A 23366-nucleotide genomic window follows, 5' to 3' on the forward strand; every position below is an offset into this window, starting at 1 on the left:
CTTTGGCAACCTTGCTATGACCTCCCGCCTCTCTTTGCCCATCTGTGGAATGGGCTTGGTGGTGATGCTCCGAGGTTATTATTAGAAATGAAGAACTTGAAAATGCCTTGGCATGTGACTTGTGCTATAAATATGCCTCGCTGCCATGTGGAAAAAGGAGTTTTTAGCTGCAGCGTGTGACGAGATGAGGCCGGGTACGTCAGTCACTGGCAGCGGGAGCCTTGCCAGAGTCGGGAGAGGCGTGAGGCAGAGGGCCAGGTGCTTGTGTAAGGAAGGAGGACAGAGAGACCATCTCTGAAGCAGTCTGGGACAACCTCGTGGAACGTTCAGAACAAACAGGCACAGAATAAACGTTTGAACGTCCGTCCAGCCTGAATTTAGAAGCAAACGGGACTGGAGATGAGGCCCTGTCTTTTCACACTGCGGGCTCTGTGCTCCAGCTCCGGCCATCCACTGAGTTCCAGAGGCTTGGGCCTGGGGAAGGAGGAAGACCTGGGCAGACCAGTGGTCCCGCGGGGTTCAGCTGCTGTGTTTGAAAGAGGATTGTATTAGGAGAAGCGGCACAGGTTAGGAACGAGCCAGACCCTGGAACCAAGCGGCCTCGGTGTGCTTGTGGCTCCCTGCTCCTCACCAGCCAGGGCACCTTCAGCCTGTCCCTCCATCGCTCCCTGCCTCTCTCCTCATCCACAAAAAGAGGGTGATATTAGTGCCTGTCTCGGAGGTTGTCAGGAGGATGAAATGAATAAACGGGAGTGTGGAGCTTACACGAGCAGCCAGCATCTGTCTATGTGAGCATCACGCCAGGGCTTCCCCAGCCTTGCGATTCCGGCGTATGGCAGAGAGGAGGCACACACTGGACTGGCCGAGGGGAGTTCACCTCTGGAGGACGGAGTGTGTTGACCATGAACTACGTGCTCATTGTCAGAGAGGCAGCATCAGCTGGAAAGAAGAAGAAGAGTCACAGACAGACGATAACCAGCCTTGGCTGGCCCACGGGCTGCATCCACACAAGCAGATCCCAGTGGCCAGTATCCTAGAAATTTCTGTCTGTTTATCTCACGCAAGTCTGTTTTTCCAGAGTCACTCGCCGATACCGTATCTCTAGTCTGGAATCCTACAAAATCATTCCCCTGTTATCTGTCTGCCTCAATATGGGAAAAACCCCACTCATCTGGAACTCCTGTCGAATGCCTGCCGTCCTGCCTCCCTGCAGCGTGTGGGCAGGTCTGCTCTCTGCTGCACACGTCTTCAGAATGCCTGGATTTCGGGCTTTCAGAACAAGTGTCTTTAAATCCGCTGGTGAAAGGAGACAGCAGTCATCTGCGGGTTGGTGTTTGCCAAAATGTGGCCTTATGCCGGGATGAAGTGATAGCTATTGGCATGAAACCTGGTTCCCCCTGGGCGTACACCCAGCCTGAACAGCTCCTTTAAAACCAGAAGCAATTTGTCATCTTTTGATTCTCTTCCAGCACTGTCCCTGTCACAGGTAGATAAATGAGGCGGCATATGGGTGTCCAAACACAGGAACGTCTAATCCCTGCGGTTTCCCATGGAGCCGTCACTCCACGAGAATGGAGAGCACGATGGGGTGGTCCCTGGTTTAAGGATTGTAACCATAAGCAAATTTTTTCATCGCATGTCCCATTTCTATGCATGAAATGCTTTCTCAGAACCTCCCAGCCCCCAGCGTGACATTGATGGGTGCGTTTCTCATTTCAGACTCCTGAAATGAATCATACGTTTGTGAGCCCAACCTCTCCTGTCTCTAGTCCCACAGAATGCCACTAATCAAATCAATGTCTCAGCAGAAGCCAGCAAGCACCCCTGAATTAGAAAGAGATATGGGCGGGGCTTGGTGTTCTAAAAAGCATTCATGACAGAAGGCCAACGGGAAAGGCAGATGTGTTTCGGCTCACCTCAAGTTCCAGCTCCCTATGTGGCGTAAAAGATACCCGCACAGTCATCTACACAGCTTACGTGGACCGTAGATTTTCTTGGTGGCATATAACTGAAGTCACCAGGTTGTTCCCAAGGACGCAGTAGGTAGAAGAGGCCTCCCCCTGCCTCTCACTTGCCGAGACATGGGAGACCCGTGACACCCCTGTAAATGAAGGGTAGTCCTGTGGAGCGGATGAACTGCACGAGCCAAGGCAGGCCTGGTGCCCATGCCAAGGTCTGAGCATGCTGCTGGTCCTGCCAGACCGCTCTGATGTCTTCTGTGGCCACAGGTCACACCCTTCACCCCCAGGCCTGCCAGAGTAACCGGGCAGCCCCAGTCCTGAGAGTCCGGGTTTGGCCGGATCGACTAAAGTTCATCCCTAACCACAGGAAAATCATCTGCCCTGATAGTATTATGGTGAGTCACTGAGCATCCCGGAGGTGCCCTGAGAAAGGAGCAAATGTAGAGCATTTCCTCGGAGCTGGATCTACTGAGCGTGGACCAGATTCTCCACAGGCCGTCGTAAGGACTTCATAGCCAGCTCCTAATTAGCTACAGTACTGAGGGAGAAATCTAGCATGACCTTTATCATCTAGAAATAAATCCCCCAATTGAGCTTTAGCCAGCGGTTTCCTACTAGAAATCTTTGAGGGGAGGGTGGTATTTCCTTTTATGTTTTCCTCATTAACCAGTAGTTTTAAGGGGCGACAAAATGACCCAGTGGGGCTGGGCTTACAGCCGTGGAGGATAATTGACTAGAGGTTAAGGGCTGGGTCTGGGCCCCTTTCCTCTCTCTTCCGGCCTTCATCATTCCTCTACCCACTGTGTGTGTTTGCAGCATCTACTTTATAAGGTCAGGAGAAGATCAAATGTAGAAATGTCCCCGAGCCCGCGGTAGGAAGCACACAATACATCTTAGCTGTTGTGACTTATTGAGACTGATGGAAACTCTAACTTCATCAAGAGGATGAAATGGGAGAATAGTTTGTTCTTACAAGACAGGTGCGAATCTTAGTGCATCTTTAAGGTAATTCTGTATTTCATTCATGGCGACATCACATCTTTTTTTTTTTTAAGCTTAAAAGGCTGAGCCAGCTGTACATGATATATTAAAGCCCCACATTTACTTACTTTGAAAAGTTACTATTTTGAGAGTGTGTGATCATTCCCGGAAATAAATAAATAAATATAACAATTTTGGTGTGCCTCTTGCCTGTCGGAAAGAGTTACATGTGAAGAGTGATTTCCATTTCCTTGGATGAGTATTTTCAAATTCCTGCTTTCTTTTCAAGCTTTGTCGTAAAGCAAGAGAAGGGAGGACCGCGCGCTGCTCGTGGAAGGAGCTCCTTGTAACTCCTCTCCCCTGCCCCAGAGTGTCTGGCGAATAGGCACTCGGTCAATGTCTTATGAGTGAAAGAATGAATAATTCAGATGTTTAATCCTCTAAGTCAGTGATACTGAACCTTTAGCCATGCATCAGAATTGTTCAGGGGGCTTGTTAAACCACAGATCGCTGGGCCCCACCCTCAGAGTTTCTGCTTCGGTGGGTCTGGGGTGGGACCTGGGAATGTGCATTTTCACCAGGCCTCCTGAGGATGCTGACGCCATGGGCCCAGCGGCTATACTTTGAGAACCACTGCTTTGGGGTTCCTTCTGCTGCTTCGGTCTACTGGTTTTTTACCTGTTTCAAGACTTCCAAGAGATTGACATCTGTAGTTGTCTGACCTTGCCCCATAGTACCATATACTCTGTAAAAAGTACCAGGATTTGATCAGATAGAAAAGCGACCTGGATTTTTTTTTTTTTTCAATCGCGAACTACATTCTGTTCCCTGTACACTTATGAGAGAAGTGAGAATCAGATCACTACCTTCTTCCTGAGGTGGCCTGTGCGGGCAAGACACAGCCAGTAGGGGTGGAGTGCGGTGGTAGAGCTTGCAACACTTAAGCCAGATTGTATCTCCATCCAGTTTGGGAATCCCTACTTAGTGTCAGATGCGCTTAACTGCAAAGTTGAAACAAGACATGACCTTTTGTGGAAACTGCAGATGAGCAAAAAGGGTACAGGAGATGAGCATATGATACAAAAGGGAACAAGTTCCTTGCAAAGGCTTTTCATGCTGCCTATTGGCTGACTGAAGTCATTAGGCCCCGGGGATTCGGAAACACAGAGGGAGTTTCATGGCCTGAGGAAGGCTGCTCTCTGCAGAAAGTCATTCTAAGCTCAGATGTCACTTTGGATGGCAGGCAAAGAGCTAGAATTCCCAAAACCAGGCCCCGGAGAGCTCCCCTGCACCATGCATCCCCCTCTTCTTAGGGAAAGAGCCCTCGAGACCATGAGGACACTCAGTAGAGGCCAGCGACGGGTCAGTAGAAGGTACCAGAGGGACACCAGACTCCCTAAACAGAGAGAAGAGATCAAAGTGGAACCTGGGCAGGGAATTGAAGGGAAGGAGGGGATCAAGACCTTCCTCTGAATAGGGAGAGTGTATAAGTAACCTATTGCCATGTAACAAATTACCCCAACATCTGGCAGCTTGAAACCACAAGTATTTCCTGTCTTGCACGGTTCCCATGGGTCACAGGCCTGGAGTGGCGTAGCTGGTGCTTCTGGCCCAGGCTCTCTCATGAGGTTGTGGTCAGGCAGTCATCTGAGCCACTGTCATCTGAAGGCTCGGCTGGGGCCCAAGGACCCTCTTCCAAGATGGCCCACTCACTGGGCTGTAGGCAGGAGGCCTCAGTTTCTCCTGCTCACAACAGAGCAGTTGACATCCCGCAGTGCCAGCAAGCTAAGAGAGAGAGAAAGCCAGAAGGCTGAAGCAAGTGCCTGAGAGTGAGACGCCACCTCCTGAAGGAGGGGCGCCACCACAGAGTGAGGCCCTCTCATCCTCCCCTTGCCAGGCTCAGAAAAGCACGGGAGTAAGTGATATGGGGCCTTTGATGAAGGGTGACGGGAGCTTTAAAAAGGACTCCAGGGCTGGCTCTGGGAGTTCTGCCTGATGGGGCTGAGGAGGGGTGGTTGTGTAGAGGAAGGGGCATTGGAAACTCTGGGGGCTTTGAGCCCACGATTCTGTAGGGGTCATGCGGACCCCTTACCTCTTCAGGCCATGGGCTATGTTGCTCATAAGGGACTGAAGCCCCCTGGGAGTCCCAAGGCTTAGGTTTGGTTGCAGAGAAGAGGAAGAAGGGGCGCCTGCTTAGAGCCATCTCTGTCCTAGAGAAAGAGCAGTCGACAGCCCCAGCATCTCCTAGGTCCTCTGGCCTTCCAGATGCCCAGGAGGCAAAGGAGAGCAATTCCAGGCAGACATGGTGTCCTGGAATAAAGGGGAGCTTCTGGGCTGTGCCTCCCAGGAAGGATATTTGGGGGAGGGATGTTGGGAAGCAGGAGTGGGGGAGCCTCACTCTTTTTTATTAAAGTGACCCCATTAGGGATGATGGCTTGGTACTGCTGGGCACAGAGGCAGTCAGCCCTTCATGGCTGTGACTCCTGGGTCCCACACAGAGACCCTCCCCTGGGGACACATGTTTATTTTGGCCACCCCAGCTGCATAAATGGATGCAGTTTAGCAGTCTTCTTTTGAGAATACAGAACCATTGGTGGTCATATTGTACTGTATCTGTTCTTATCTCCCTTATCATCCCCAGGCAATAAGCTAATCAAACTTGCTGATGATTTTACACTAAGAAGGAGATAGCTAATAACTTGGATGACAAGTATTAGAATACAATGTGATGTGGATAAATTGGGTCCATGTATTAAGGGCTATAAAATGAGATTCCATCAAGGCATGAATAATGGTGCCTGTGGAAAGGATTAATCAAATACCCCATTAAAAGGTATAGGAATTCTGGTCAGACAGCCCCTGTTTAATTACACTCCTGCGCCCACCCCGCCCTCTCACTCGGTTCCCTCTGAAACTGCTTTCTACTAGGAGAAATGTGGAAACGAGTTTAGAGGAAATTATAGAAAAATTGGGGACATACATTTTGATAGAACAAGATCATGAAGACAGATTTAAGCAACCAGTGTTTAATTTAGAAAAAAAAAAAAGATAAGGCAATTGGCGTGAGTAATCATTTACAAATGTAATTTCCAGAGGAGCCCTGTTGATACAATTCAGCAAATGCCAACAAAGCATTTACTTTCCAAAGGGAGAAAGCAAGACAACAAGACAAATGATGCCATCTCCAGGAATGGACCGAAGAACAGCCAAGCCATAGAGGAGAATCAGGTGTGAGAATGGACAGTGCAGAAGGTAGACAGAGCTTCTGAAAGATCTTGGAGGACTGGCATTGTCTGGAGAAGGCTTCCTGGAAGAAGAGACTCCAGCGGAGCCCTGCAGTGTGGACAAGCTTCCATGTGCTGCAAACTCGTGAGCACACTCTGATGACAGGGTTTAGGGAGAAAATGGGCTTGAGCAGAGCAGGGGGCCTCTGTGGGATTCTTCTCTTCATTTCCACCACTACCACACTGGTCCAGGCTGCATCACTTCTCACCTGGACAAGTGCAAAAGCCTTCCAGCTGTTTTCCGTGCTTCCACTCTTGCTCCTCTACAACCCATTCTGCTCACCAAAGTCAGAATCGAAGATCAAAGTTAATCATATCATTCTCTTGGCTTCCCATTGCTTTTAAGCTAAAAGTAAATCATTGTCATGGCTATAAAGTCTTGCATGGTCTGAACCACATCCTGTTCCAGGCCCCCTTTCACTCTCTAATATGCCAATCAAGCCGACCTTCAGTGTTTCAGCATATTGGGTCTTCCCGCCACAGGGCCCTTGCACATGCTTTTCCTTCTCTGTATATGATTGTTTTTCTTCCTCTCCTCTTCCCAAAGCTAACTCTTTACTCATCCTTCAGAATGCATCTTAATGATTACTTCCTCCTGGAAGACTTCTCTGATTTCCATAACTGAGTAAGCACTCTCTTATACCTCAAAAACAGATGTTTATTGTGTGAACATATGATTAATGCTTATCTCCCCCACTAGGCCACAAACTGCAGGAGGGCAGGGACCCAGTCTTTGATCCCTCAGAGCCTAGCACTGTCTCATAAATATATATATCGACTGGATCATGACATTTAATTCAGAACAGGGAGACTAGTAGAGAAATTATGGCCGACCAGTATGTAGGAGAGTGCCATTGTGAATTCTTACTGGGATGAAAAGCTGACTGCATGTTCAGACTCTGCCACCTGCTGGTTGTGCTGTTGTAAATAAATCACGGGTCCTCTCAGGACCTGTTTCCTCATCTGTAACGTGGGGGTACCAACAGCCATTTCACATGGTTGTAGTGAGAAATTCATGAAATAATATACATAAACACTTTTTAACTATAAAACCAGACATAAATATACTTTGTCATTTTTTCCAGTGCTTGTCATTAACTGTCGGATGGATGAATGGATGGATGGATGGATGGACGGACGGACAGATTAACAGTTAGGGAGCCAGTGTGAGAGCCAGGAATAGTGTGATGGAAGCCAAAAGAGGAGGGAATTTCAAGAAGTAAGAGGAGGCGTGGTGAATGACCACAACATCACCTACGGTAGAGCAAGCAAGGAAGTCAGTGGTGACCTCAGGACAAGTCCTCCTCAGCCTTTTCACTTTGTCTGTGCTTTCAATGACAAACCTTAATTGTAACTTAATTGCTTTACTGATTTTTATCTTTTTGGGGGGAAATCGAATTGATTTGCACACACAGCAAAATTGGTGAGATGACTCCAGCTGCCACCAGCGGGTGCTGACAAGTGAAGAAGTGAGCGTCAGAGGATGAGAAAATACACTACACATTTATTTTAATAAGGCCTAGTATACCTTAGTTATTTATTAAATTGCCATGGATAAGTAGGTTTCAGTTTCCAGGGTCGTTGCATTTTTAACTGCCTGTGTTCCAGTAGGAGGAACAGGGCTGGATGTGTAGGCAGGTAGCCATGGTGTGAGATCCATCTGAGGGCAGTTTCACTGCTATGAGCTTTTTCTGGGTCTCTGTTTACATCCCACTTTCTATCACAACCATCCACGCAGGGTAAGTCACTCTAACGCACACATACCCTAGCTAAGTACATGGTCCTTTAGAGTGGTTACTCCTCCAACATGGCGGCTTAGGCCTCACTGAGCCAGGCCCTGATCCAGCCACTCTGTGTGCCGGCCCTGGGGACAAGTGGCCCAGGCTGCACCTGAGCCCCACGCTTATCATCTCAGGACTGACTCCCATTGAGTAGGAAAGACATGATAAGTAAATGAACCCCCAGTGGCCAATTTCAACATTCATCTTCACTCCCCATGCTCCAAACCTGGCTGACAAAACTACATACTCAATAGTAAAAAAGTTAAAAACAAACTAGAAGAAAAGACCACCAGTTATTTTGTTTCCATGTAGTAGTTGGTGGTGTAGAACATGGGTCTATGAAGTAAAGAGGCGGTATTCAAGAAGACTTTAAAATGGCTCAGGGAGGGTTCGAAGACCCCCGCTCTTGAGCATGATGGCAAAAGAGCATGTTGCTGATCTAAAGACAGATCCATGCATGTCTCTACCTCTTCCCCACATCTCCCAGATCTAGGACTTTCTCTGATAGTCATAGGTTCAAATGTTTAGTCAGTAAAGTGGTTTCCTGTAAAAGGATACACACAGTTTGCCAAAAAGGAACGCCCAGGCCCTGGTCCCTAGAAGTCCCGTTACATTCCAGCCTGGGAAGTGTGGGAGGCCTCGTACCTGTCTTCAGTGGTGGACCCTCATGGGGAAGCTGGGTGGTCAGTGGCAGGGGGACCTGGCTACAGGCAGGACTGGACCCTCTCTCGTGGCTGCCTGGCAGAGGCAGCAGGGCTGAAACCTGTAACCACTGATCTGTCCTCCCTCTGGTCCCCCGAAGGTGCAAACCCCAAAGCTCTTGAGTCTTTCTGACGTCCAGAAACACGAGGACACAGTCTCCTGCTTCAGATGGAAGAGCATGATGGTTCAGAGCTAGGTTCACAGTTCAGCTCTGCCTTGCCTAGTTCCTGCCTTCTGCTGGCTGAAATCTCCTGTGTAGAAAATCAGTATGATCATGCTTTCTCGGGGAGGCGGTGTGAAGATTAAATGCCATAATGCACATAACATGCTTAGCCTGAGCCTGGCCCAGCATGAGAAGTGAGCTAACAGAGGCATGGAAGCCATGGTAGATTTAACCCCCTTTCCAAGTTCTGGTCTGCCTTGGGACGTCCCCGCTGGGCCCCAGCTCAGCCTGCCCTTCTGGAAGGTCGTACACTGGGTGGCTCTTAGAGGCTGAAGTTGGAAATCTTGAGAAGATAGGAGTCCATGATGGGGTTTGGGGTGGAGGACAGGGACAAAAAAAGGGTTCAAGGAAGGACTCTGTGGAATTCCTAGTGAGCCAGAGATGGGCCCGGAGGAACAGTGGGAGCATTTGGGAAGATAAGCAGTTAGACTCAGAGCCCCAGCATGACAGTGTCACAGAGCCCAGGCAAGGAAGGAATTCCAGGGAGTATCAGATCTTTCAGAAAGGTAGCCTAGGACAGGCACTAAGAATCAGAAAAAAGCTTCTGAATCAGATTTGCCTTTTCCGTGAAAGTGAATTCAAAATAATTGGGTTTTAGAGTTTTAAACATACACATTGTCATCACTGGAAATACCCTAGAGTGTTGTAAAAACTTAGCAAATTGCAACTCACTTACCGTCTACACTCTAAGAGCAGGAACCCAATCCAAGCAAGCAGTTTTGAAAAACTCCTGAACCCAGGAAAGACCTGGGTCTGCCTGTCCACTGTGCATTAAGTTCTTCCCCCCATTATGTTTCCCTCCCTGCTCCTCCCCGTCCCACATTCTCCCCGCTGTTGACAGGGAGGAGGACACACAATCCTGATCTCCTTTACAAATAAAAGCCCCCTGGAGAACCAAGGAAAGAAGTATGAACAGAGAATCAGAATGTGATCAGTCCAGGCCTCTCTCTGATTTCTTTTATTCCCCCTGACGTCTTTCAGGGCCCTTCCGTGGCTTTATATAATACTGCTGTAATAAAGGTCTGAAAGTGGTATCAGGAACCTATTGCGTTTGAAGAGTGCCTTGGGTTTTGAATTTTTTGCTGTACCCATCAGTTTTGGAGTTTTTTCTTTCTGTGCAAATCAAAACAGACCCTACACATGTTTAATTTTTTTTTCTTTTTAAAGATTTTATTTATTTGTCAGACAGCGCGCACGCGCGCAGGAGCAGGGGGGAGGGGCAGAAGGAGAGGGAGAAGCAGACTCCCCACTGAGCAGGGAGCCTGACTCAGGGCTCGATCCCAGGACCCAGGATCATGACCTGAGCTGAAGGCAGACGCTTAACCAACCAGGCGTCCCTCACACGCGTTTAATTTTAAGTGTTATAAAACCTCTTGTCTCCTAGTACAAGAGTGCTCATTTCTTTTGTCCATTTTGGGGTGTCAGAGCCCTGGAGCATGTAATTTAGGGTCCTGGACTTATTAGGGGGGTCTCGAGGTTACCATTAAGTGGATGCACTCTCTATTAAGTCAATGTTTGATAAAGCCTTGTGAAATGCTAATAATTGTGTTTGTGGGACCATCTGCCGAGATTAGAGAAAGGAAAACTTTTCAAGTGTAACTTTTCTTGCTTCAAACCGTAAGTAAATGGCGAGATCTCATCTTCCCTTCATCTGTCATTTATATTTATTACATTTGGTGAGTCTGGTTAGTGGTGGAGATTCCTTTGGCTTTTGCTACATCCAGGCTCCTATTATGCAATCATCTTTGATAAAACTTAACAGTATACAACCCTGTGCCCTGGGGCATAGCGCGATGTCAAACCCCATTCCAAACTATATTGAAAGGCATTAAAGAGAAGCATTCCCCAGTCACTTCCAATTGTTTTAAAAAAATGTCATAAATCACTAGTTACACAGAGAGCTCCCCCAGATCCCATTCTCCTCCTGTCTCATTACCTCTATTGTGAGAAAGTGATTATGGTGGGGTGTGCCCTCCTTGAGAACATGCCTTGCATACAGGGTTTTTCTCAGGCAGGTGATTATTTGCATTAAGAATGAGTGCACTTGGACGTGTTGGCATGCACCAAGGCAAAATCCAGACGGTGGAAAAATGCAGGTTTGGTGGCCTGAGCCTTCAACAGATAACAGATAAGGCATAGATGGAGGTAGAACTGGTGGTCACTTAAAAGAAATGTAAAGGACATCTAAAAATATGGATAGGACTGGGACGCCTGGGTGGCTCAGTCGGTTAAGCGTCTGCCTTCAGCTCAAGTCATGATCCCAGGGTCCTGGGATCGAGCCCCACGTCGGGCTCCCTGCTCCGCGGGGAGCCTGCTTCTCCCTCTCCCTCTGCCTGCTGCCCCACCTGTTTGTGCTCTCTCTCTCTCTCATAAATAAATAAATAAAATCTTCAAAAAAATAAAATAATAAAATAAAATAAAATAAAATATGGGCGGGACTGGCCTACAGCGTCTCAGGACACACAGTTGGGTGATGAGACCATAAACAAACGCGAGGAACTGAAGAGTGTAAGTTAGGAGTGCGGTTGCTTCTGGGGATCGGGGGCTGGGCTGCAGTTGGGACATGTGTGTAGAGGGGCTTCTTGGAGGGCGCGGCACAGTCCTCTCCCCTCACCTGGCTGGTGCTTACTGGGGCGTTTGCTTTCTCATCTTTCCCAGTGCAATCCATTTGCTTTGTGTGGTTTTGAATGTCTATGCTTTATTTTACAATAGAAACTTCTATTTTAATGAGTCCACTTGGGGTTCATATTACCTACAGTCTTTCCAGAATTTGTCTTGGGGGGGTTCATCTTAAAATATGTCTTCGTTTTCTCACTGAGAGGAAAGTTATAAATCCAGCTGGAAATTCATCAGTGGGGTTATCTGGCAGCTTGGTCAGAACTGCGAGCCTGGTGGTGGAGCTTTTTCTGGCTACCGAAAATCCTTTGGTCTTTCTTTCCCACCTACCGCCCCCCCCCTTTTTTTTTTTTTGATGTAGCTAATTATCCAGTCAGTTGCTTTTGGTAATGGCATAAGCACCTGCAGACCCACCTTCCCTAAACAAAAGCTGGGACCCTGACAACAACATCTGCTCCTGATCTTTGGAAATCTTTAAAGGCCACAAAGGTTTGCTTAGGGGAACTTACCCCTGTCGTGAGCCCCACTTTCTCCACCTCACTGTCCCTGGAAGTGCCAGTCTGAAGCAGCCACCCCTGTGGTGTGATTTTAGGATGACCTCTGACATCTCTCTGTCTGGCAGGGGCATCATTCCTGTACCTCAAGGCTTTCGCCCCTATTAAGTGTAGTTCCACGAGAGCATTGACCACCTTAGCACAAGTAAGTTAGGTGAGAGCTGGCTTCAATAAGGGGATAAAGTCATAAAGAGTAGGACTCTTGAAGCCTGAGGTCGGGACACAGTAAGGGAAGACCCAACGGGGGGGTTGGTGGGAGTCTACCTTTTCTTCCTTTTCTTCTTTTTATTACACGTGCCCTCAACATGTTGATATTTTCCAGCTAACTCTAGGATCCCACTAAAACACATTTCCATCTGTCCCTGGGGCTACATGAAATTAGTTGTCCAACTTTCTCAGTGCATAAGCCTGAGTCCAAACCTGTTTGGGAAGGAAAGGCAGGAACCTCATCTGTTTTTGCTCACCATTGAGTTCTCAACCCTTGGCATGGTGCTTGGCACACAGTGGGTACTCAGGAAACACTGGATGAAGAAGATGAATGAATAAACAGGGGACCAGGCCAAAACCAGCTTGTAGCGAGGAAGCGTGCACAGGGATCTCCTGAGAGGGGCAGGGAGAAAGAGACTGCTCTCACTCCGTAGGCTCTCGGGGACACCCCCCGCCCCTTGCCTCCACCCCTGGGCATCTCTCAGAAGCAGCCTAGGTCCGCCACTCTGTGCCGCCCTGTCCTCGACAAGGGAATCAGCCAGCACCTTGTTCTTGAGAGAAGTACCAGCTCTTCACACAGTTTCTCCCACTTGGACAACACTTCTGGGGTCATAGAGGTATTTCCCCACACGCTGTCTCACGGGCACTGCACAATAACCTCATGAAGTAGGTACTTCCCACTTTATAGAGGAGGAAACTGAGGCCGAGGAGGATTCAAGTCACTTTTGAGGAGCAGAGCTATAACTAGAACCTGCAACTTGGGATCCCTGCGTCCGGGATCCTTCCTGCTGCACTGTCCTAGGCACCGAGATCCCAGGAAAGGGGGATCAAGCATCAGCCTTGCCCTCAAGAAGCTTCAAATCCATTTGGGGCACGGAAAGCGACCTTAGAGAGTAAACATAGGCCACTGAACATCCTGGAGCATGGCCCGATCCTTCCCCAGGGTAGCTTCACAGAGATGGCATGAAAGATTCCTGCCGTTGCTTCTCAGAAAGTTTCTCTCTCTAAACTTATGTACAGAGTATGGAATGGGGTGGCCCAGTAGGCTCCACTGTCTGCTGTAATGGGGAGGACTGGGAGAGCATAAATAATAGAAGCCAAAAGGAAATCCCAGAGACCTTATTTTGATCAATGGTGTCAATCTCACACTTCAGACCTCATTAGAAATGACCACATTGTGGATAGGAAAAAGAAAGCAAAGGGTCGAATCTGTAATTGAGATAACCGTTCCCTATAACAGAGTTACTCCCAGGCATGCAGAAACGCCCCTGCTTTTTGGACCTCCCGCCACCTCAAGCTCTTTCTTTCGCATCCCTCTTTCCGATGCTCTCTATGACCCCTGCAGGCAGTGGGGCTGATCCTGAACCTTGGAAACATTGCCCAAGGAAGGCCGCCTCCGTGCTGGAACTTGAACCTGAGCTCTTTCTGGCCCCCACCTCTTTTCTGGCTTTTTTCCTCTGGTGGCTCATGTCGTCCTCGTCTTTCAGCCGTCCTTGAGAATGACCCAACAGTGGCGGCTCCGCCACACCTTGGTGAAGTGCTCACTGACCACTTGGCTGCGTTATAATCATTTAATTCATCTATGCCTGGGAGGAAGAGGTGCTTTATTTAGAAGCTTAGTAGTGAAAACTTCCAAGTAGTTCACCATGAGCTTGCCAGCATTGGGATGATCCCAGAGTCTGCCCACTGTGCTCCCGATCCACTGAGCAACAGGGGGACAGATAACCAGCAGGCTTGGTCCGCAGTGCAGCCAGCGTGCTGAGGACCACGGGAGGGTTGTGTCTGGGTTCTTGAAGAGAGGACAGACCAATGCAGGAAGGCAGGATAATGAGAAAACCCTCGAAAAAATAAGCAGATTTTTTTATGCTCCTCCTCCCAGGCTGGGGCTAGTCTGAGGCTGCCAGGCAGTGGTCGTAGCCAGGACTGTAGGGTCATTAGGGTGACCTGGGAAGCTTTCTCATATCCTGGTGCTAGTCCTGGCATCTGTGTGTTTAAAACCACACATGATTCCAGCATGCAGCCAAGCTTGAGAACCAGCGATTGGCCAGGTGGTGCTGGCTTTGTCACTGGTCGGCCTGGCTAGGCTGAACTACGTCTCCCAGAATTCCCTGGCCTGTGGGTTCGTCATTGGGTTGGGCCACAGAGGGATTCTGGGGAGAGCTGGAGGACAGAAGGGAAGCAGTACATGTATTGTCGGCTACCTGCTGGCTCACCCCATTGCCGGTAGCAGTGGCCAGGCCTGCAATCGCTCCACCTTTCCCTGCATCCCCCTTCAGCTTCTCTGACTCCCAGGCCAGCTGCGAGTGCTTAGCTCCATGGCTTCTGGGGGCTATCCCTACTATCAAGGTCAAAGGCAGCAAGAGTTTTAAACCATGCTCATGGGGTTCCAGATTGTTCTTGGTCTACCAAGGCCTTTCCTTCCCAACCGCCTGCCCTATGGACTTCACGCTCCAGCATCGAATACAAAACAGCCTTATAGGGGCTGTTTAACCAGCAAGTCCTATTGTGAAAGGTCCAATACCTGTTCTCCGTCCATACATACAGATCCATCCGTATCCATCCTTGTCGCTCTGCTTCCTCAATGAACCAACCAATGTAGGTAGTTTTCAGAATTGTGGAGTAAGGGGTTGTTTTCATCCACAGAGAGAAGGCCTTTCTTAAACTGGAGCTCAGTTTAAGAAAGAGATACAGGTGGCTCTGACTGAAGGGGAAGGTGGGTCTGACGGTTCCCTGTCTCGACCGCCATCCCCCAAGGTGACACATGAAGGGCAATTTGAAAACCCCTAGTAGATTCATGCTCTCCGAGTCTGGTGGTGCATGGGAAAGCAGACTTCTCTGGGAAAAGTCTTAAAGATGTAAATCCCGGGCTTTACTTCACATCTAGGAATAAGAGTCTCAGAGGATTGGGTCCAAAGTGAGAATTTTTCAAAAGCCTCCTTTACCCCAGCCTTTCTGGGTCATTGGTAACATTCTGGTTCTTGATGTTGGTTACGAGGCTGTTTTGTACATCCAAAGTTAAAAGGTGGCACACTGTGATTTTTACTCTTTCCTATATGCATGTTATACCTCAATTTACAAAAAAAATGCACGACCCCCCATTGTCCCACTCCGCATAATCCCATATTCCAGTGACTGGCCAAAGTTGACAACCGCTCGTCTAGATGATTCCTTGTACCCTTCCTGGCAAAATTCAGAGAGGAGGAGCAGAAAGATGTTTAGCCATTGGGAATAGTTAAGGTGCATCCATAATCCTAATGACACAATCCCATGCAGTTATTCTAACACTTGAGGAGGAGAATATGAAAGAGTGAGGCAGCCAGCCAGCTTGAAGCAGTAGGCATGGGTTGCAAGGAGAATGAAAGGGGGCAGTTTGGAAGATCATCCTGGAGCCAGACCATGGAAGGCTTTCAATGGCAAACTGAGAAAAAGGAAAAGCCACTTTCAAAGAGTTAAGGCCTTATTTTGGGGAACAGCATCGGGTGGCAGGGCAGGGCAGTTGGGGAGGCGTGGGGCTTACAGATTTGGAAAGTGATTGATAAAAGTAACATTTTAAACAATGCAATTGTAAAGAGGCACCTGGGTTAACATTTAACTGCTCACAAAACATTGTTTGAATGCAAACTGGTGAATGACAGAACAGAGGACAGGTCCTGGCCTGGAAATGGGACATGACCTTCCTTTGGTGTGAGACAGACTTTGCAACCTGAGCTTCTTCCTGAGGTGCCTGTAGCCTATACACACAGTTCTGGAATGTTCTTAAATAGAAAAGAAATAAAAGGGGGGTAAAGCCCAGTTCTCCCATTTGAAGGCCGAGGAGATTCCTGTGAGGCACGGCTGTTATAGGTACCTGAAGATTTTATAGTCAGAGTGCAGGGAGAAACTTCACAGGCCGTAAGTGTCCAGAACAGGTACAGCCGTGGTTCTCAGCCCGGCGCCTGGACCGGGGAAGCAGCAGGTTTGGGGACGACATAGAGAAGCATGTTGAATTACTATTGTTTCCAGGGCTTTTGAAATAAAGAACAGGCTCTATCCCAGAGGAATTCTGCAGCTCCCCTCAATTTAAATCCACCAGCCTAAATGCTGTCTTGCGTCTGCTTTAATACCCAGGGACAGAGTTTATACAGCCTCTTTTAATGGCCCTTTTCTGAGTGTGACAACTCTGCGCCTCCCTCCCCACCCCACTCCCAGGCCCCAAAGACACCTCCAAAGACTACAACTCCTGAGCTTTCACAGTAAGGGCAGAATTAGGCTTAAATATATTGGTTAAGAAAATCAAACCTGGCTGGCTCAGTCGGAGGAGCGTGCAACTCTTCATCTCAGGGTCGTGAGTTCGAGCCCCATGTCGGGTGTAGAGATCACATAAGTAAATAAAACTTAAAAAAGAAAAAAAAATCAAACCATAGGCATCATCCAGCTTCTTTTGAGAGATAGACTTTCTTTCTCATTCCTGTCTGACTTAGAGTATTTTCACTTGGTCCTTTCGTACTCCCCCAAGCTGTACCTACACCCTAAACTCGATTTTGAGGACTATCTACCGAGAACTCTTTGACCCCCCCAGGGAATTCCTTCTGGAGCCCCACACACTCCCAAACATCTCTCCACCAGTTCACTGATATGTGCAGAGGGAATGCAAACCAATCTTAACAGTAGTTTCAGTCTGAAATAGCTAGCAAGACAACTGTAGTAATGAAAACAGTAACATGGGGGCATTCCAGAGGGAGAAGCCAGTTCCGTGCATTCCTGCCATTTCCTTGCTTCTCCTCCTGCAGATAATTGGAGAATCGATGTCCACAATTTCTCTCTCCCGCTGCCCTCTCCCCTCCCCAACTCAGGGCCTTTCATCGTTTTTTTCTTGCCAGCATCTTTCAGGAAAGGGAAGTTTACTTTAATAGTCTGCGCCGCTGGCTCATGAAACCACCTGACCTCCTCCTTGCTCTCCGGGGTGGGCCCAGCCCCGAGGACACAGAGGGAGCCCCGTCCACGCCTGGCTCCCGGTTGTTTTGCTCAGATCATGTGTAGCAGCTCTCCAGAGCACTTTACTTGGCTAATAAAACTTGGCAGAGGCACAGGGTACAAAAGTCCCGAGCCCCAGGCTCGACAGGGAAGCCTCTGGAAGCATGAGGGTGAGCCTTAGCTTTCTGATTGTCATGCTCAGGCTCAGGTAGCCAGGAGGATGCCCTGCTGGGTCGCTGTCAGGCAGGAGGGTTCCCGTGACGTCAGTGTCATGTCTGCATGGATCTCAAAGGCATAGCACCTGTCCATTTGTGTGGTTCAACAGGCAACATCTCCTCAAATCAGAACTATGGAGTGTTAGAAGTGGAAAGAGTCCTCCAAGATGACAGCTCCAACCTCCGCACCCCCTCGCTACAGTGGAGGGACCCAAGACCCACCGAGGCCATGCAAGGGATTTGCCCAGAGTCCCTCAAGTGCGAGAGAGCTGGGCCACTCTCCCAGGTGTTAAGGTCCAGCATTCCACTGCCGCCCCTTGCCCCTTTCCACAGATGCAATGTCTCTTCATACTTCTTGTGAGGACTGTGGAGGGCCAGGACATTACCAGGTACAGGAGAGGGTCACAAGGCCCTCAGACCTGGAAAAGTCACGGCCCCTACCCAGGCTGGGCCTTGGGGGTGGGCATACTTTTTATTTTTATTTTTTTAACCACAAGTAATCCTTAAAGCTAATTTGCCTTTGTTTCTTCTGTCTCGGTCTTCCTTTCAGTTATTTTTTATTTAGGTCTCCAGGGGACTGTGTGTGTGTGGGAGGTTTCTGAGAACTCTGACTGTAGGCACGAGATATCATGTCTCTCAGCCTCGACTATGATAAACTTCACCAAACGGTTTTACAGTAAAAAAAAAAAAAGTGATGTACTGCACATACAGAATCTGTATATCACGATTTTATATCCATAATACATGTGTTTTCACATTGGTGAAAGTGTACCTTATAACATTCTAGGGGAGGAAATGTGGATTCAATTACAGGTGGCCTTTTTTTATTGAGATGTAATTGACATATAACATCGTATTCACTTTAGGTATACAACATAATGATTTGATATGCATATGTATTCTTAATTCATCAAATCAGCAATACATGTACCTACTAAAAAATTCAAAAGGGGGACGCCTGGGTGGCTCAGTTGGTTAAGCGTCTGCTTTCAGCTCAGGTCATGATCCAGGGTCCTGGGATCGAGCCCTGCATTGGGCTCCCTGCTCAGCAGGAAGCCTGCCTCTCCCTCTGCCTGCCACTCCCCTTGCTTGTGCTCTTTCTCTCTCTCTGACAAATAAATAAAATCTTTAAAAAAAATTCAAAAGGTACCAAGAGGGTCTACACTGACAAGTCCCCCTCCTCCCTTGCCTCCAGCTACCCATTCACCCTCCCAGAGGCCATAGCTGTGAAATCCTCCCAAAGTTAGGCAAGCATAGATGTGTTCATTTCTTTTTCTTTTTTAATAAGTGGGTGTGTATTATATACACCGTTCTGCTCCTTGCTTCTTTAACTTAACAATGCATTCATTCATTACGTTAACAAACATGTACTGAGCTCCTATTAGGTGCCACTCAGTAGCCAGAATACAAAGGGAACCAAATAGATCCTTGGCCTCTAGGAGCTTAATGGGGGGATAGAGACGGGAAACAAATCAGGAAAGTCAATGTGGGGAAGGGCAGGGAGTGCTGTTTCCCATGAGCTAGTCAGGGAAGGCCTGTCTGAAGAGGGTTGAGGCTGGTCCTGCGTGAACTTGGAGATGGGGCCTCGTGGATACTTGGCAGAAGGACTCCGGGCAAGGAGAGCGGTCAGGGGAAGACCCTGAGCCTGGGGCATGCCAGGCCGGTCATGCTTCTGGGGCAGCAGAGTTGGGGCGCCTGGAGCTTTTAGGGTGAAGAACAGTGAGAAAGGGGCGTAACTATGCAGGAGGCCTACGGGGTAAACCTTGGTGAGGACTGGGGCTTATTCAGAGTGAGGCGGAAGTGCATGGGTGGGTTTTGAGCTCCCTCAGGTCACTGGTGGGGGACACACTTGGAAAGGGAAGGGTGGGAACGGGATCCCATCAGAAGGTGCTCGTGGAAGCCCGAGGGAGAAAGCACAGTGGCCTGAATCAGGCTGGTGTCAGTGGTGCTGGGTCTCTTTGGAAGGTGGGGCCAACAGGATTGTGTGGCTGATGGTGAGGTTGCAAGGGGCCAGTGAACAGGAGGCTGGGCTGACCCTCAGGGCTTGGCCTGAGCAACCAGGTGAATGGAGGGGCTGGACTGAGATGAGAAAGAGCAGGGGAGGGGAGAAGGGGAGCATTTGGCTTTGCATGTTACATTAGAGGTGCCCCTTCAACGGGCAAGAGTTGGATGTTAGATACAGGAGTAGGGACTTCAGACAGAGGTCGGGGTTGGGGAACAAATTTGAGACTCATTAGCATATAGGTGTCCCTTCAAGCCCTGGGAACAGATTAGATTAGAGCCGAACATTTTTCATACCACAGTCCATCTGCAGGAAGGGAAGGGCACACTGACACCAGGGCCTCTGCCCACTCTCGACAGGTCCCCATCCATCGCCCCCAAGGCCAGAGGGTTCCATGTCCCACAGCTGTCACTCCTTTGGGGCTGAATGCATTGTGCGGTCACACAGTGTGGAGTCGAAGAAAGAGCATTGGGCGGGGGGGGGGGGGGGGGCCGTGGTTGGCGGGGGTGTCAGGACCCAGAATCCAGGGCCGGCTCAGGCCCAGTCAGCTGAGGGACGACAAGCCGAAGGCCCCTCTGCACCTGGCCACGTCACCTGGAAGGGTTCGAATTAGGTGGTCGCTGAGGACCCTTCCCATGGTAACGTTATTTGCCTGTGAGTCCAGTGGCCTGAGGAGGACAAAAGAAATCCCTACACAGTAGCCACATGAAAAACTACATTCCAAGGACATTCACAGAGTGAAAGGAAGACAGTGTGGTTGACTGTGGAGTGCTTGTCTTGGGGGGAAAGAAGGACATTTCAGACTCACAGAAAAGTTGCAAAAATAGTTCATCCCCCTCCCCCATATATATGTGTGTAGATATACATTTTCATATATTTTTATATATTGTGGTTTATAGGTTTTTTGAGCTGTTTGAGAGTAAGTTGCAAGTATCATGTCCTCTTACCCCTAAATATTTCAATGTGTATTTGCTAAAAACAAAGATACTCTCTTACATAACTGTAGCACGATTATCGAGATCAGGAAACTAATGTCACCAACAGAGACCTTATTCAAATGTTGCCAACTTCCCCGTATAGCCAAGAAAAAAGTAAAAATCCAGAATTACATGTTGGGTTTAGCTTTCCTGGCCCTTTAGTCTCCTTGCATTGAATGGGGAGGGTCCTGCAGCCTGCCGCTCCCAGCCTTGGCCCTGGTCAAGATTACAAGCTACTATCTTGTAAAATGACCCTCAGTTTGCTTTGCCTGATGTTTCCTCAGGGTTAGATTCAGGTTTTGTATTTGGGGCGGAAGGCTCTTGCCAGGAGGTAAGGTCTGAGTCGGAGATATTGGGACAAGGACAGAGGGAGGGCAGGGCAGTGCCACTCACGTGAGGAGAGGCCCTTTTGGTGGGCACCACACAGCTCAGAAACTGGAGTGGGAACTGAAAGAGAATGTGGTGTGGATGCCACGCATGTTAAATACCTTCCGAGCTAATGTTTGGCAAAAAAAGTAGGTTTATTCTCCCCAATTATTCTGAACCATTAAAAAATCACTGCTTCCAGGGCGCCTGGGTGGCTCAGTCGGTCAAGCGTCTGCCTTCTGCTCAGGTCATGATCCCGGGGTCCTGGGATCGAGTCCCGCATCGCATCGGACTCCCTACTCAGCAGGGAGTCTGCTTCTCCCTCTGCCCCTTCCCCCCTCCCCGCCCCCCCCCCCCCGCTCATGCTCTCTCTCAAATAAATAAATAAAATCTTAAAAAAAAAAAATCATTGCTTCCATGCAGGGCCTGTGCAGGATATACACTTAACACGCCTCCTCTCACTCAGTCCCTCAGTGACCCGAGGGCCCACAGTGTTTCTCTCGTTTTACAAATGGGGAAACTGAGGCCCGGGGAGCGGGTGCCGTTAGGAGTGGCATCAGGCCTCTGCCCTCCACCCCCCCCCCAGCTCATGCTCTTTGCACTCTCCGGTGCTGTTTCAAACCTGTAAGAGGGTATTCTCCACAATCAGCCCTCACTTTGCTTCGCTCACAACAAGGCTTGAATAAAGACTCCAGCTCTATTTTCCACTCATGTCAGTGATTGATACTTGATTAATGTTCAGGATTGCCGTCATCTAGAGCGTAATTTTTACAGATGCAAAGACCAATTTTGTTGTTACTGAGGCGGAAAGATCTATTTCCTCCTAAGTTATCAGACAGATTTGGAGGGAACCGGTAAGCACTGGGGCGTCTCGCTGGCTAATCCTGAGACGAAGCTGTGTCGCATCTGGCCTCCTTAGCCTTTGTGCTGGGCGGGGCAGGGGGGCTGAGAGCCAGAGGCCCCAGGGCACACAGGTGGGCACTGCCTGGGCTCCTACTCGGTATCTGTGTGACTCTCATCCATCTGTAAGGAGAAAAAAACCTCTCGATGATCAAAGCTGCCTTCTCAATGTTACCCTGAGGGGCTACGTGGAACCGTGGGGAAATCTCCTTGTGGACTTTACAGATGCAATCACTTCCCCACCCGACTGAAATGCATCAAATGCATCAAATGCTTCACTTCCCCACCCGACAGAAAATCCACACTGAAAAGTGTCCCATCTGTCAGAACTGCTGAGCCAGGCTGTTGCCCCCACCCCCCAGCTCTCAAGGACAGCGGTTGGAGGACTGGGTTCGAGACCGGCTCTGAGCAGCAGGCTACCCAGCCTCTTGGGGTTTCTGGCGGTGGGAAGGGTGTGCCGAGTACCTAGCCCCCGTTCCTGGCACAGATAGGCCATTATCTTCGCTTTTTCCTCTTCTCCCTCCTTTATTTTCTGCCCATTCGCTTTCTCCTCCTCCATGTTGCTCTCCTGCTCCCTCCTTTCCCCTCTCTGACTCCCTTGGTCAAAGCAAGAGTTATTATTTTGTACCCAAATCACCAACAGTGATTGGGAGGCCCAGTCCCCCAAGCCTCCGACCAGGAAAGTAAAAAGATCGATCAAATCCTAGTTTGGAAAGCATGACCTTGGCCTTAGGAGGTCTTGCTTTCTCCCAGAGAAGCATTCACTCTATCATTTTAGCTGGAGGACCAGGGCTGGAAGTTGGGGTGGGCACGGTGTGTTGAGAGGGGGAAGGGCAAGCAGCTGGCCACTGGAAGATATCCACTAGGGGTAGCTGTGGGATCAGCAGCCGGTGACCAGCTTTGTAAGAGGGACCTGGGGGTGTGTGTGTGTGTGTGTGTGTGTGTGTGTGTGTATGTGTTATGGAAAATGGGGGGCCTTTTTTTATTGTTATGTTAATCCCCATACATTACATCATTAGTTTTAGATATAATGGGGGGCCTTTTTAAATTCAAAATTGAAATAGCTTTCCTGGAAGTGTGAATATGAAAGAATTAAACAGAGCTTGGATAAACGGTTGTGAATGTGAGATGGGTTAAGAATGTAAGTATTTAGAATAACATTTGCCCCCCCCCCCCCCCCCCCCCGCCCCGGGGTAAGCACTCAAGCAAGTGGTAACCATTTTTTTTTGTTATGGTGAAGGGCCTGGACTCTCCAGCCAGATGGTCCGCATTCCAGCTCTAACATTTCTAGTTGTTCAGCCTTGGGGAGAAGTTCCTTTACCTCTCTGTGTCTCAGTTTCTCTGTCTGTAAAATGGATATGATCAGAGTACCTACATGGGAGGATTATTGTGAAAATTCATCAAAATCAAATGAATTCATATCCATAAGGCACTTAAAAGAGCACCGGACGTGTATTAAGCAAACCATATTAGAGTTATTACCTGGGGTGCCTGGGTGGCTCAGTCGGTTAAGCATCTGACTCTTGATTTCAGCTCAGGTCATGATCTCAGGGTCGTGAGATAAAGCCCCTCATCAGTCTCCTCGCTGAGCATGGAGCCTGCTTAGGATTCTCTCTCTCCTTCTCCTTCTGCCCCTCCCACCAA

The 23366-nt window shown here is 48.9% G+C and overlaps 1 protein-coding gene across 5 annotated transcripts in view; it reads left to right on the forward strand.

The window, feature by feature from the left end:
* ATXN7L1 (ataxin 7 like 1) overlaps positions 1-23366 on the forward strand; it is a 229341-nt gene that overhangs the window by 98447 nt on the left and 107528 nt on the right. The window contains exon 4 of one of the 5 annotated variants that reach the window (XM_036067427.2): positions 6091-7276. The exons of the other annotated variants lie outside the window; for them this stretch is intronic. Within the exon in view, the coding sequence (XP_035923320.1) occupies positions 6091-6176 (86 nt within the window). The 3' untranslated portion in view covers positions 6177-7276. Of the gene's footprint in view, positions 1-6090; positions 7277-23366 lie in introns of those variants that run through there. 5 annotated transcript variants of the gene reach the window in all.

This window comes from Halichoerus grypus, chromosome 12, assembly GCF_964656455.1.
Source record: "Halichoerus grypus chromosome 12, mHalGry1.hap1.1, whole genome shotgun sequence".
Taxonomy (NCBI): Eukaryota; Metazoa; Chordata; class Mammalia; order Carnivora; family Phocidae; genus Halichoerus; species Halichoerus grypus.